At 39.3% G+C, this 15,768-nt stretch overlaps 1 protein-coding gene across 14 annotated transcripts; it reads left to right on the top strand.

Moving 5' to 3' along the window:
- Positions 1-72: 72 nt before the first annotated feature.
- On the top strand, positions 73-10,569 carry fubp1 (far upstream element (FUSE) binding protein 1). Of its 14 annotated transcripts, XM_057056663.1 has the most exons (24): positions 84-102; positions 1,321-1,430; positions 1,854-1,977; positions 2,533-2,568; positions 2,668-2,704; positions 2,782-2,828; positions 2,901-2,972; positions 3,057-3,114; positions 3,187-3,349; positions 3,422-3,520; positions 3,671-3,766; positions 3,849-3,951; positions 4,151-4,384; positions 4,482-4,642; positions 4,720-4,862; positions 4,954-5,030; positions 5,216-5,341; positions 5,574-5,648; positions 6,013-6,075; positions 6,803-6,874; positions 7,574-7,737; positions 9,567-9,611; positions 9,869-9,887; positions 10,092-10,569. In XM_057056663.1, exons 2-24 carry the CDS (start codon positions 1,338-1,340, stop codon positions 10,166-10,168), a joined length of 2,184 nt encoding a protein of 727 aa, XP_056912643.1. In that variant the 5' UTR covers positions 84-102; positions 1,321-1,337; the 3' UTR covers positions 10,169-10,569. The 14 variants fall into 14 exon arrangements, 12 of the variants coding, with proteins under 12 accessions (XP_056912641.1, XP_056912643.1, XP_056912646.1 ...); XM_057056661.1 differs by having other exon boundaries at positions 73-102; positions 9,869-10,569; XR_008953975.1 differs by adding an exon at positions 7,295-7,403 and having other exon boundaries at positions 7,945-10,569.
- Positions 10,570-15,768: the final 5,199 nt, after the last annotated feature.

Raw genomic sequence — 15,768 nt, forward strand, 5'->3', positions numbered from 1 at the left:
CGGGTTTAGCGCAAAGCGTAAGCGCCGTTATACGTCCGACCAGGAAGTGTTTCTCCTGCTTGATGTCCGTTTCTCGCCAGCTTGGACGTACAGTTCAGTACAGTAAGCTACAACTCTGCAAGATGTGTCCGTTATAATAATTTGGAGAAGACGAGAATGTTTAATTCAAGCACCATTCTACACTCTTGCACGGTTCCACATGCCGCGTCCGTTATATTTAGTACCCCAATTGTTGTTGGTTTTTTTTTTGTCAAATTGTTGTATTTTGTTAGAATACACTTTGTACAGCAGCCAGGACTAGTAGGCTTAAAATAATCCCGTTTTCTAAAAAACAAATTATATATGTTTGCTCAAGAAAAGATGGGCCATTTAAAATCCTTTCACTACCTTTTTCATCATCCTTTTAAAAAAAATCAATCTACAGGTTTGTGGGTAAAAGTGATGCAAAGCTTACTGAAGATTATGGTTTTAGCTAGAGATAATTTGTTCTTATCTCAGGGCTGGCTGATGCACTTACTTGTAATCAACAACCCAAAGACCAAGGACATTTGTTTTGCCCGCATGTTAGTAAAAAGTTAAGAATGGATTTCGATATTTTTTTTCCCCCATGGAACATATTGATAATGGACCAAGGATATTAAATTTTGGTCATGTTCTGGGTTCCATGGGAACCTTGACCATTGATCTACTGAAGATTGAATCCAATAGGCTTTGATCATAAAGTAACCTTTGTTATATAACTCACTACTTCAGAAGTATGGGGGTGTCACATGTGTGAAATATGTGAGGAACTGACCTGATTGGCAGAGGTCTGCACCATTTTTCGAAATCAAATGTTTTTTGGGGTACTACAGTCATTACATAGGTACTAAATCAGACAAAATCAAATGTTAACTCAGTGAAAATACAGGATGATAATAGCAGCTCAGTGTTTGCGACCTATATCATGTTAGATTGCCTTATGTCACATTTTTATATCAGAGAAAGAGCTTAACCTGAGCAACATCTATCATACCCTATTTGTATCTGAGACCTACCAACCTTAACTTGTTAGTTATAGCCTCCATTTAATTTTACACAATATTATCCAAATACATTGAATATTTAAAGTAATCATTTCAAAGTTTTTTTTCTATATTTGCTACTGCACGATAATAGATCCGCTGTATCCGCATTTTTATCAGAAAGCTTTTATCAAAAACCTTTTCCGTTTTTGTTTTTTTTTACGCGACATGAAGAATGTCATCGCGAGATGTCGGTCTGCCGCGGGATTTCCTGTCAGCTTCGGTGAATGTATTCCGCCATCTTGTTGCATTACAGAAAAGTGTGTAGCAGTTATGGCTGACTACAGCAGCGTGGCTCCTCCGTCCTCTAGTGCCGGCGGCGGTATGAACGATGCTTTTAAAGACGCTCTACAGCGAGCACGACAGGTAATATTTCAACGATTACATTTCTTTCAAAGTATGTGCTTTAATTTGGACAATAGTCACTTTTACCTAGTTTCTGTTCATTATGGTATTGCGACGAGCTAAGCTACATTAACGTGCACAGATGCTAGGCCACGCTCGAGAAGCTAGAACAAATTAAAAAAAATACTCCCTGTTCTGTTAAAGTAGTTAGGCGTGTATAGACTTTTGTCCGCTTTTAGACCCAAACATATGATTTTTGGCCACAACACAGTTATGATTTAATGCAAATTATTTCGTATCCTTTGTTGGCTTATATTTCCGGCAGAAATCTCTTGTTAGGCCGCAGACAAATATGTCTGCACGATACGTAGTAAAGCTGTGTCCTAAGGAAGCGGTGACATATTGGAGGGCAATGCTATCATTTTAAACTTTTTTTTGTTGCAGATTGCAGCGAAAATAGGCGGTGATGGCGTTGCGGCACCCTCATCCAACGAATTTGGCTATGGAGGCCAGAAAAGGCCCTTGGAGGACGCTGGTGGGTATTTTCCCATGCCTAACCTGATTATCGGTCAGTGCACAGATTCATACCGCCATGGTTGTGTTGGCAACCTGTAAATGTATTGATGTTTTTGTTTTTAATTAACCATCTCAACCCCGTACATAACCATTCTCAACAGAACCATTTTTGCATTTAGAATAATGGTACACTGCATGATTTACATGTTAGAAATGTCTTTAATTTTCAGCACCGTTTTCATGTGGTCAGCTATGTATCGTAATAACTTGCATGTTCTTTGGTGCAGTCGTTTTAATTCTGCCAGCCATCCATCTAAACGTCATATCCTGCCAACAGTTTAATACGTTTCCAGCAAAATATCTCTCCAAAAATCATTGGTTGTGCAAGTTAATGTTCAAATTTGTAGATGCACATGCCTTACTGCATTCTCCTGTCTTATATCCACCTGAAGTTGTGCACATTTGACTTAAGCTAATGTGTTGTGCTGCTCATTTTGCATATACTGGGATACCATATTGAGCTCCAGTCTTTACTTTTTGGTTGAATTATTTTTTGCTGCATTATGATGGAAGTGCATATTATGTGTGTTATGTTGTGTTTTTACAGACCAACCAGAGACCAAGAAAGTGGCAACAAGTGATGGTAAGTTACTCTGTTGATCTGTTTGTAGTTTAGGATTAATTAAACAATAGTTTGGCCCTAATTTTCCTCTGTATGTTGTTAATTGTCCTTTTTCTCCAGCCTTTTCAGCTATAGGAGGAATGGGTGGCCCGCCAAGGTACTGAGATTTAAGTCCATTATTGTATCTGAGTCCGTTATAGTTTTTAATGCAATAGTCACTTCTGTTGTTTTCAGGTCGGTGTCTGAGGAGTTCAAGGTTCCAGACGGAATGGTTGGATTCAGTAAGTTTGCCTTCACTTACTAAATGACACACAGTTCGTTAATAATGATCCTGTATGTTAATATTTTCTCAGTTATTGGAAGAGGGGGTGAACAAATATCACGATTACAACAGGAATCTGGCTGTAAAATACAAATTGCACCTGGTAAGTCCTCTTGGGAGTAATGTTTCATGTTCACGGATAAGGTATTGACATTTGAGTTGCATTAATCATTGGTTTTCGATGTAGATAGTGGAGGCATGCCGGATAGGTCTGTTACATTAACAGGATTACCTGAATCGATCCAGTAAGTTGCTTTTATTTTATATTTTTTGAGCCCAAGTGTGAATGAGTGTATGAAATGTTTTGCTCTTTTCAGGACTGCAAAGAGGCTTTTGACAGAAATAGTTGAAAAGGGGCGTCCAGCTCCTGCATTTAACCCCAATGATGGCCCGGGAATGACTGTACAGGAGATTATGATCCCTGCCTCTAAAGCCGGACTTGTCATTGGAAAGGGTGGTGAAACTATCAAAAGTCTTCAGGTAGATATGAGGCCACCTGTGACCACATGATTCCTTTTGAGCGGATCACATGTAATTTGACTCTTTGTACAGGAAAGAGCTGGAGTAAAGATGGTCATGATCCAAGATGGGCCCCAAAACACAGGTGCAGACAAACCTCTCCGAATTTCGGGTGAACCCTTTAAAGTTCAGGTGAGTTGTCATTTGATTATTTTTCTGGTCATTTTTAATTCATACAAGAGCTATGTCTACTTTTACATTTTGAGTATCTCAACTCCTTTTGCCAGGTATATTTATGAACTTATAACAGTGCTGTGAATTAATATTGTGTTTTGTTTTCAGCAAGCCAAGGAGATGGTGATGGATCTCATCAGAGATCAAGGTTTCAGGGAGCAGAGGGGGGAGTATGGTTCAAGAGTTGGAGGAGACAGCCTTGATGTGGGTGTTTGTATTTTACGTTTAATTTCACAATCTGACTGGCATAGGTTTATTAATTTTGTTGCCGTCATCTGGCGTCAAGGTTCCAGTTCCCCGGTTTGCAGTAGGAATTGTGATTGGTAGAAATGGAGAAATGATCAAGAAGATTCAAAATGACACGGGAGTGAGGATCCAGTTTAAACCAGGCGAGTGATTAAGATTGTTCACATTTGGCACAATCACCGTATATGGTCCATGATGAAAACTCATGCACCACGCTGAGAAGCTGATGTATAACCCTAAACCCAAAGCTATCTGAGACCTGTGCATTGAAAATGTCTCTGATGTGACATTTGTTCAAATTTATTTAGAAGTCCTTATAATTAAAATGTTATCTTCCTCCAGATGATGGCAGCACACCAGACAGGATAGCGCAAATCATGGGACCTCCTAATCAGGCTCAGCATGCAGCAGACATCATAACTGATCTGCTAAGAAGTGTACAGGCAGGAGGGCCTCCTGGAGGAGGCAGAGGTCGTGGTCGTGGGCAGGGGAACTGGAACATGGGTCCGCCTGGTGGCCTGCAGGAGTTTACATTCACTGTTCCCACTGTGAAGACGGGCCTCATTATAGGAAAAGGCATGTGGCTTCATAAGATTACATTTTAATGATCAAATCCATAGTTTAAAAAAAAAGATGAATAGCAATGTTTCTGTTTGGTCTTTAAACTCCTTAGGTGGTGAGACAATCAAGGGCATCAGTCAGCAGTCTGGAGCAAGGATTGAGTTGCAGAGGAATCCACCACCTAACTCTGATCCCAGTATCAAGATGTTCACAGTTCGTGGCTCTCCTCAGCAGATTGACTATGCCAGACAGCTAGTAGAGGAGAAGATCGGGGTACAGAAATTTCTTTCCAAATGGTTCCAATGAGAAAGTTCCAGTTATTTGACTCATTTACCAATTTGTTTTTTCAGGGACCAGTTACTCCAATGGGTGGTCCACATGGCCCCCCTGGACCGCATGGAGGTCCAGGCCCACATGGACCTCCTGGTCCACCAGGGGCACCAATGGGCCCCTACAACCCAGGGCCATACAACCAGGGACCTCCAGGGCCTCAGTAAGTAGTGATGTTTTATGTTTCCTAATTCAAAAATCTTACATAAATTCTGAATTTATGTTGTGGGCATTCTGATTATTTCTTTTATCAGTGGCCCGCCTGCTCCTTACCAGCCTCAGGGATGGGGCAATGGTTACCCACACTGGCAACAGGGACAGCCTGATCCAAGTGGGTAACTCATATTTAGTGTAACTACAAACTGTTCTCCAATATACTTGAGCAAAACCAAATTCTTATAAAACCAAATTTTCCATGTCCATATTATATGACTACTTATGATACTGTACTGCAATGGCTATCAAAGCTCTTTTTTAGTTCTGCCTTATTTATTTAAAAAACTTCACTCTGACCAGATAAAGCAGCAGCTGATGCCAATGCAGCAGCATGGGCAGCCTACTATGCCCAGTATGGTCAACAACCACAGGCTCCAATGACCCCAACAAGTGGAGCTCCTGGCACAACTCAAAGCAATGGCCAAGGTAATCAAAGTGTTTGTCAAATATCTACGGCTTTGTCGCTATCAGGAAAGGAAGTTGATTTGGTTTGACCTTTAGCATTAACTTTAGGACCAGCGTTTGGAAAAAAAAATTTTACTACCGGGGCCAGGGCAATTTTTCTCCAAAAATCTAAAACTGACAGCTTGGACCCAGGCAGGTGCAGAACAAACCGCTAAGAATAATTGACTAATTACAAGTACCATTTTTTTAACAGGTGACCCACAGGCTGCTGGTCAGAGTGGACAGGCAGATTACTCCAAGGCCTGGGAGGAATATTACAAGAAAATGGGTATATGAACAGTAGTTTCAGTGTTCACCTATTTAAACCAAGACAGTCTAAACAGCCACTGGGCATTTTATCAGATTCTTTCACAGGTCTGGGTATTTTTCAGTACTGTTGGCCTGCTGTGTAGTGTTTTCAGCACGCGTTTACATGGTTTAATGCTGATGCCTGCGCTGTTTAGACTGCTACAGGATCTGCAGGACTGGGCTGTGGATGTAGCACTGCCTTTAATCATCTACTAGCTTGGTTTTTAGTTTAGTTTTTCACCGGTCTGTCGCTGCTATTGAATTAGCTGCGTTGCATCAGTGTTGTGAATAGAGTTTTGATCTAAATTACCAAGTAGATCTGCTAATATGTCTTTTCTTTGCAGGTCAACAGAGTCAGCAACCTCAGGACTACACCAAAGCCTGGGAGGAGTATTACAAGAAACAAGGTTCGTAGGCGTAAAATCCCAATTAATAGTTCACCAGTTAGTCTCAGCTTCTAGTCCTTCTTTTAGCATACAGTTGCTGACCACTATATTGACATACTTTTAACAAGGTGTTGGAAATAATCCAGAGATTTTGGTCCATATTGACATGAGAGCATGACGCAGTTGCTGCGGATTTGTTGGCTGCAGACCTATCATGCGATTTCCCCACATTACCACATCCCAAAGGTGCTCTATTGAAATGTGATCTGGTGACTGGAGGCCCCTATGCTGCAGTAAACCCATTGTCATGACACTTTGAGATGATATGATCTTTGAGACATGGTGGATTTTGCTACTGGAAGTAGCCATCATGAAGATCGGTAAAGCTTCAAGGCTCGATGTGTTGTGTACTCAGGGAAGGTGTCATCTTCTCATCTTGAACCAACATGCCCATTCTCTGTTACCTGTTACATCAACAATGCATTTTCATCCATACACCTGCTGCGTACTGAATATTTTCTTTTTTTTGGACTATTCGCTATAAACCTTAGAGATGATTGTGTTTGGAATTCCTATTAGCTCTTCTGACACCAACAACCATGTAACATTCAAAGTCCCTTAAATCCCCTTTCTTTCCCCAGTGTGATGCTCAGTTTGTACTTCAGAAAGTTGTCTTGAGCATGTCCACATGCTTAAATGACGGCCTTGTGATTGGCTGATAAGCTGTTTGTGTTGTGCAACTGAACAGGTGGACCTAATGAAGTGGCTGAGTGTATTCCAACAACATTAGATCAACTAATGCATCCAGGTTCAGTGACAGGTGTGTGCACTTTGGCTGGTTGGGAGCAATGACAGCTATCTGAATTCACAACTGGCACAGCATTTTTTGCAAGAGGGGAGCACATGTTGCCATGATATTGTTTAGGAAGAGTCTTATTGTGCTCTTGAATTATACCAGTATAATGCTCTGGCAGTGATTTTTATTTTTTCCTAAAATGAATGATTGAATATCAAATAACTATTTATGGATTCAAACCTACAACCCTATGGTTAGGTGGAACAGACATTAAGTAATAGTATTGCAATTGTGATCTATGAATGAATGTTCCTAGTCATCTTCTGCACAACTATTTTTACTTTTGAGTTTTCCTACAGAGAACTTGGTTTATGGAGCCAGTGCTACCCAGTAACCTGGAGGCTTCTGAAGTAGAGTAGTGTTTAACAGTTGTTCACATTGAAGGGTGGCTGTGTTCCTGGCGCAGTGCTTCGTGCTGGAGTGGCTGCTCTCACCGACGCCCAACAGAAAAGTAGAAGGTTTCTGACCTGCCACCTATAAGTATTGGTGCTGGGTTCGTTCCCCTTCTTATATTTTACCTGTGTTCCAAATGTCAGTTACCTAAATCCACAGTAGGATTTGAGTTGCAGGAGCACAAACACAGGATTTCTAAGAATTAATTTCAAGTAATTATTGGTGAATCTCAAGGAACTGGTTCTAATTGCATTTTGGTTTACATTGCAGGTCAAGCGGCATCTCAGGCTCCAGCAGCTGCAGCACCTCCAGCCTCTCAGCCTGGAGGACAGCCAGACTACAGCGCTGCCTGGGCAGAGTACTACCGCCAGCAAGCAGCATACTATGGCACACCCAACCCTCAATCCATGGGTGCAGCACCACAAGCCCCCCAGGTACACTCCCTATAAAAATCTGCCCTTCACATCAAGAGAATTTTCCATTTTTGCTGCTTTAACTCCCTACCCAACAGGTTTGACAGGGTTCCAGTGAACTGCGAAGCTTCAGACTCATAATATTTTTCTCCCTACACAGGTTTAAAGCTGAGTCCACTGTTTCTGCTGTTAACATGCAATGTATGTTTTATGTATTTCTTTGCACAGGGCCAGTAATGTGAAGTGGACATAAAGTAAATGCTACATTGTCGAAAACAAAATCCTATGTTAAATGTTTGGATGCAGACGCCTTGATGAAGATCTTAAATTTCCTTGGTTTCAAAGTGTTTCACATAGATGACAGATAACCCAGCGAACACGTCCTCTTTAATTTTTTCTTTTTTTTTCTTTCTGTAAATGCTCTTTGTTTTTAATAAGGTAATTATACATATGGTCATTCCAGCCCTGTATCTACATTAAATGTGGTTAGAATTCATGTTTATTAAACTGTAAGACATTGCCATGTAAATCATCTCATTTTTAAAATGCCTATTGCTTGTTGTGTTTTTGCAATAAACAAACTTAAAACTCCTGTGTGGTAAGTTGGGGTGGTTCTAAATTCAAATGTGGGCTTTCTGCATTTTTTGTTCTCTGGGGTATGCTGCTAAAATGTCTTGGGTTAATGGTTTCAAAAGGATGACTCGGTTATGCTGTCCTGTCTCTCCAACTGTCTAAAGGCTCGTAGAGTACATGCGCTCATTTATTCCCAGTAATCAGGACCACCAAATGTCCTTGTTGCTAGAACCTTGATTGTTGATTGTTTCCGTGACATTACTGATTTTAGCAGTAGGTAGCTGTTTATGCAGTTGACAGGTTTCTAACTCTTTATCTGCATTGCTGTGGTGTTTTTTTAAACCATTTTGCCTGGTTTGCTCACGTTGAGGTAGTGTATGCACTGTTTTGTTTTGCCTTTTTATAGACGCTTCCTCCTCCACAGGCAAATTTAGAAATGCGGTAAGCAAGTATTTTTCCTCATGTTGCCCTGAAAAAGTGGTTGCATTGTTACATATTTTTAGTGCTGTGTGTCTATATATACATTTGTTCTTTTCCCAGGACAGTCAGGTAAAACTGCCATTTAAAAAAAATAAATAAAAGAAAGAAATGCACTGAAGTTTTCCCATATGGGATTCCAAACTAATACACATGTTATACATTTATTTTTTCTTCAATATTTTCCTGTGCCCATTCTGTCAGTGTTTATCCAGAGTAAGATCATAAATTCTATAGGGTCGGGGGTGGCTAAGCAGTCTTCATCCAAGTCGAGCCCCCCTGTGCTGTAAGTACAAAACGGGCTGAGACTCACCATTTTGACTATCAAATCCGAACATGTAGTTTTTGTCAAATGTCAGTGTTTTCCCCCCAATGTCTCTGGGTAAGTATAAACTAATTTTGAGGAATAGTTCTTTTAGTCATGTTTTTGTTGAATTTTCTTGGAATCTTGCATTGGCTAACTTTTGGGTAGCACTTTCAGTACCAGTTGGATTTCTGAACTAATGATTTGAATGAGAGCACTGTATTTTTATGTGGTCTTTGAGATTTAAACTCTCGCCCTGCTATTTACCATTGTCTGAGACTATTTACTCTTTTTGACATGTTTAGGGAAAGGTGCTTAGTTTATGCTGTTGCAACTGTGATGTCTTATGAGCATGTGGATTGCTAGTAGTGGAAGTGCTTTTGATTAGTTCGGTATTGAGATTTACTGAATGAGCTCTGTTGTCAAAGGCTGTGGTTTCATTTAATACTGCATTGTTCACTGATGGCAAACAGTGCAATGTATTTGATTTTTGCAGTGTCATCCCAGACCTTGCACCTTAGGTACTGCTGCAAAAACACAGGTAAGCAAAGCCTAAGGAAGCAATTTGTCCAATTATGACAAATATATACATGCATTAAAATGCTTACCTGTGTGTTTAACATGTCTAAATCCATTTCTGCTTAGTTGTGCTGAAATGTCCGAGATTTTTAAAGTGATGAACAGCCTTTAAGATTTACTTTCATGATTTACTCGTTACATGAAGTTTGATTTGGGGAAAGTTCGATGGAAAGTTGTATTGGCTCACTGAGGAAATGTTCTATCTGCTTAATGTTTAAGGCTCCTTCGTTGTGTGCTGGTAAGTCTGACTATATTGATGCTTCAGCCTACTTTGATATTCAACTGCATGTCATGCAATCATATCGCAACATTAGCAATGTTCTGAGCTGCAAGGTCAAAATGGTGAAAAATGAACTTGTATAATTATTTCGTGGTGTGAATCTGCCTTTAAGTGCAGAGCAAATGTACTATTGAAACATTGCTGCCTTCACTTCTCACACAGTGTTGGAGGATGCTGCAGGCTTAGGTCATAGAATCAGGCCCTGTCGTAGTTTGTCCCCAAAAGGAGGAATCCTTTGAGTCAATCCTACTGCTGAACGTAGACCGTTCAAGAGCTCCAGTGATAAGGTAACAGCATTGCAATTAAATTTGAATTCTGTCATTTGCAAAGTGATGGTCGCAAACTTTTAGCTTGAACAGCTTATTGCTTAAACATGACCTTGTGTTGAGTTATCTAACGCTTTACAAAGTTGGATGAGAACAGGAACTAGTTCACTTTGTTAGTTCAAATCAAACATTTGGGGGTCGTCTCTTTGGGTTATTTGACAATGTAATGTAAGGGTTTAAAAAAGCTGTTGGGGTAAAGACAAATGAGAGCGCATCTTTGAGGTAAAATGGTTTCATGTGTTACTACCGAATTTTTTTTTTTCTCAACTGTTTTTGAATTTAGTGTGTTGTTAAATAAAGACAAACTAAATTAACATTTGAGCCCTTTTTATTGAAGGAAAAAACACAACACTACAGGCAAAAAGTTAAGCTGCAAAGTCGGTGTAATTAAATTTTGCAACAAAATAAACATCTTTTTTTTTTTTTTAACCATAATTAGAGGATTTGGGATTTTTCTTAATGTTGGCTTTCTCCAAAGTAAACAGCATTGTGGCATGAGGCAGTTTTTGTTTGCCTAGAAGTTGTGACTTGTCAAAATCTAAGTCCTTTTGATAGCATTTATTCAGCAGTGGTCTGGTTGTATACAGATAAGCTGAGGGAAAAGGGTGCAAATTCTAAACATGCAGTAAATACATCACAAAAAACAGCCATACTGGCTTTAAATGCCTTTTTCAACAGAAACTGGAAGCCGATTGAATTGTTTGGCCTTTGTTCCAAACTGTCGAATAGGTGAATTTCCCTCAAAGGTTAAATTCTATTAAGATGACTCTTACTGAACAATACTTGCATCTTCAGAATAATCATAGATTTGCAATAAGACATTTAATGAAAAGTAATACATAAAGTAAATCAAATTTAAAACACCAAGTCTATGAAAGCAGCGGACTTTATGTTCAACAGATACCATTGTCACAATCACAGTGAAGAAAATGAAAATTGATCATGGCATAAAGATGCTACACTCTAAATAGATTCCAGTACACAGCAGTGGTGAAACATTACTTAAAATGTCGTATGTGGGCTTCAGATTTGGGGAGAAGTGTTATTGCTGCTGGAAGCACACACCCAATTGCTTGCTTAGTATTCCCTGTACCTCTGGGGAGCTACAGATATTGATGTTTCATGCCCCCGATAAGCCAGCAGTAGTGCTGGTGTAGTGCGTGCATAGTGTCCTCTGCCAGGTTCTGAACAGAGGAGAAACACTTGCTCCCAGTCAAAAAGCATCTCTCTTCTAAATGCCAGAATAAGCACATCCTGCAGTCTGATATTTGAATGCTTAAAATATGAAAACTATCATAATTGTTCATAACAAATGTGAAATTGACAAAGATGTCCTTCCATCTACAATAAATAATGTACTGGTATCTACAGTGTCTACTTGTTTGTTTTTTTAAAAGTACTTAAGTTTGGGCACCCATGGACAAGTGAGAATGGCCTCTTAACCTGTGATATAAAGGTTTTCAGGCGAACTACACTGCAACTGTCACTGTCATCCATTTGTTTACAGGAGATGGATTCATTTGCACAAGTGTTGCTACTGGATGAATTTACACCTGCAAAGCAGACAGCAGAGAGTGACGGATATATCTGCTTGTCTGTCCTCTGCAAATCTGTTAAGGAAAGTGGCAGTGGATGAATGGATGGAACATTAAGAGGGGGTCATATAGAGTAGTTAACTGACATATAACTAGAATATGAGGAAAAATCCAGAAGCTAAAATAAATGCAGACATCTAAGCATATATGTCCGCAAATCTATTGAAATTGATATATTAAACTCGACTAAACGGGGAGAGTTAAAACAAAGCAGACTGCAACTCTAATGAATAATTATTACTCAAGTATATTCCCACCATGTACAGTGGAAACCACTTTTGAATGTCATAAATGGTTCTGAAATGGCTTTTATGAACCAGATACTCAGAAAATTCGCAATCACAAATGAATTGGTAAATAATTCTGTATACACCTCATTCAAAATCGCTAAATTACCAGGAGCTTTAAGGTGGTAAAATTTTTTGACCTTTACAATTGAACTAACCTTACTGAGGCTGGACTCATCACCAACCCATTCTCTCTTCAGTAGTCTCCTCTGGAGGGAAGCAGAGCAGACAAACAGCCTCTCCTGGAGTTCAGGCAGTGTAGCACATCTTAGCTGGTGTTATCTTGAACACCTGAATACAGTGAGACCTTTTGCCACAATAATACCCAATTTCAAACAGCTTTCTGGAAATATCACTCTACCTGTTATGTTGTGAAACAAATATTCAGATCACAACATGTAGTCTAAATGTTAATTTCTGACTGAACTGACTGCCTTTTCTGTGGGGTAATATGCTCACGTCCACCTGAGACACATTTAAAACATTTATTCATAAAATAATGCCTATCTGTTATGAATCGTAACTTGCTTACTAGTTGTCTTAAATCGGTCTGTTGTTGGATTACTGCCAGACCAGTGGCTAGAACAAAATACCATTCTCTCCTCTGTCTCAAAGAGGGAACTCAAACCCAGTCTGCTCCCACTGATGAGTCAACCTTCTAAGAGTTAGTCTGGCTTATGCCTGCAGCTTGGTAGTTCAGGGATTCTGCAAAGAATAACCAACAATATACTGTAATGTATAACTGACACACCATTTTATGTATAATTTCACAAAGCATATTTATGAGACCATTTTTTATTACAATTACTTTTTGTTGACATTCAGTCATCTATGCATATTAAATTCCATCTGAATGCCATTTAAAATGAAACAATGACAAAGAAAAACATAAACAATAGGAAATCATTTAATTTTGGTATATGCATACATGTCCATTAGAAAGAACATACTGTCCCAAGTCTGTAAAAATCAAAATCCAGCCTGCTTACCTTTACATAATTGATCCATTCCCCCCCCACCCCCCAATGTATTATGAACAACTCCCTTCTGCAGTTTACAGAAGCTGATAACCTATAAATGTCCATCACAGAAATTATAGTTGCACGCTCCTGTGAGAGCCATTTTTTGTAACCAATACTGCAGGCATGAGACCTGCGGTATTGGATGAAATTTTACTGTCCATTGACAATTCACATATAAAAATCTCTTATTTATGTATTCCTTTCCAATACTTCTTTAGAACTAGATACGCTTAGAATACTATGCAATCTGTTTGCATTTGTATTGTATAATTTATCATCATAGTGTCATCAAAAGTGAAATGTAGTTCACAGAACTGGAGAGAGTTTGAATGAGAATATCCTTAGATGGTTATTTACACCTTTACCAAATATTTTACTATGATGACAATGTTTTAAAGACTACACCACAGCAGTAGTCTTGGATTGAACTTGCTTTATTGGAGATTACAAAGACACTGGATTGGGAACCATGACAACAGTCTTTGGTGATTTTCCATGCCATTTCTGGCCCTTCTATTGCATCGGGCACATATGATATTTGTGACTCCGGTCACATGAAAGGTAAAATTTAGAATCTCCAAATTCATCTCCAGAATGCATAATTTTGGGCTGTGGGAGGTAGCCTAAGCATCCAGAGAGAATTTACACAGAAAGAGAGAACCTGCAAGCTCCATGCAGAAAAGACCTTGGCCCCCAGAGGACGGTGTGGGTGTCAATCAATCAATCTTTATTTATATAGCATCTTTTACAATCAAAATTGTTTCAAGGGGCTTTCCAGAATCCCAGGGCCTAACCCCAGACAAGCAACAGTGGCAAGGAAAACCCCCCCTTTAACAAGAAGAAACCTTGAGCAGGACCAGGTTCATGTAGGGAGATCCTCCTGCTGATGGCTGGCTGGGTAAAGAGAGAGGAGAGGACGGGCACAGAGCACAGAAACATACACAAAAATACACTATACAGCGGGTCAGCAGGGCCGGAGGTCATCATGCAGCTCCGAAGGCGGCGATACCTGTAAATGAATGGAGGGGGCAGAAAAACTACACAAGAATCAGCATAACTAGTCTGCTTGATGAGGAGGAGGAAAGGAGAGGTGTGTACTATTTATTTTGAACCACTTTTATGGAAAATGCACACCACTCTCAAACACCCTAACCTGTGCCAGAGATCTATAAAAGGACAGAGGAAGGTGCACAATGAGAAGGGCAGCATCCTTCACAGATGTGATGGCCTCATGCTCCATGGTGCTAATCTATCCAATGCTTGGCAAATCACCAGTCTGTCGGTAAGGTTGATATTGGTATGACAAATGCAGGGGTAAGTGACATTGCCTAAAGGTAAAAACATTCATATTTCATATGATGTTTGAGGAAACTGGAAGCTCATCCTACAGCTTCAGAGCTTTTCTTCAAGGTCATTTACTACAACATATTTTAAACTGTTTAATCCACCTGCCAGACACCATCCAGGTGTGCAAAAACTTGTTTCAGCATGAAAAGCCACAAGAAGCCCAATTCTTTCCTGAGAGTTTGTTAGCTTAAATATACTTAACAATTTTAAATCTTCATAAATTAAGATAAAACATAAAGTTTGTATACATTTACAATGAGATACCAACTTTAAGGGTGATGCTGTAGATGGACAAAGACAATTTATATTTAAATATGCCATCTATTCATATTGTTGCATTTTGTAAACGTTCTTACATTTGGTAGATTAAATCTGCATTTAGACAACAGGTCTTGCGTTCACATTCTCCACTAGGAATGAGCGATGCTGTTCATTTATCCAGTAAATAACAATATCACTATTGTTATATTTCTTCTTAACTGTTTTACATGAACGCAACTACAACATTTTAGTATTGGCCCTTTGTTTCTGACGTCGATAAACAGCTAATGGATAACATCTTATAAGGATAAGTTTAATGGCAGTAGACTAACAGTTTTAATTCAATTACTTTAACAACAGAGTCGCAGTTACACGCAGATACTTTTAAATCAATAACTAGTAAAAACTACACGTGAGGTTTTCAGCACTCTAGTTGAATTAAGTAGCTACCTGCTGCGCACGCTCAGTATGACTGTCAAAATAAGAGCACGCTTCCGGTTCTCGGTGGAGCGTTTGCGCCCCCAGCCGGGTATCTGTATTATAGAGCCGTTTCTGGAAGATATTTAGATGTTTTACATAAACGATAACGTGTGTCTGTGTGTGTGTACGAATTATCTCGAAAAGTTCCAATTTTCAAGGAAAATGATTCAGTTTTGTTGAGCTACCAGATACCAGAGGGATTCTAACTTTTGATCCTCAAAACGCAACGATCAGGCCAATGCTAAAAGGTCTATTCAATAGACTATTTGCTTTGCTTCAATATATTGATTATATTGATTGCTGCAATAGACTCTATTGCACAAAATACTTCACTGGTGGTATTGTATTGTCTATGTATGGTTAAGTATGATGTTATAGGTTGCATTTTTTAGTTGTTTCTTTTTGCGGATATACATACCACAAATCTTGTATTTCATGAACTTAAATGGCAATGCAAAATTAAAAACTAATGTTTGCAGTGTTACTAACTGGGAAGGCTAATTTAAAGTTCTTGAACCGGA

Source organism: Takifugu flavidus, chromosome 15 (genome assembly GCF_003711565.1).
Source record: "Takifugu flavidus isolate HTHZ2018 chromosome 15, ASM371156v2, whole genome shotgun sequence".
NCBI lineage: Eukaryota > Metazoa > Chordata > Actinopteri > Tetraodontiformes > Tetraodontidae > Takifugu > Takifugu flavidus.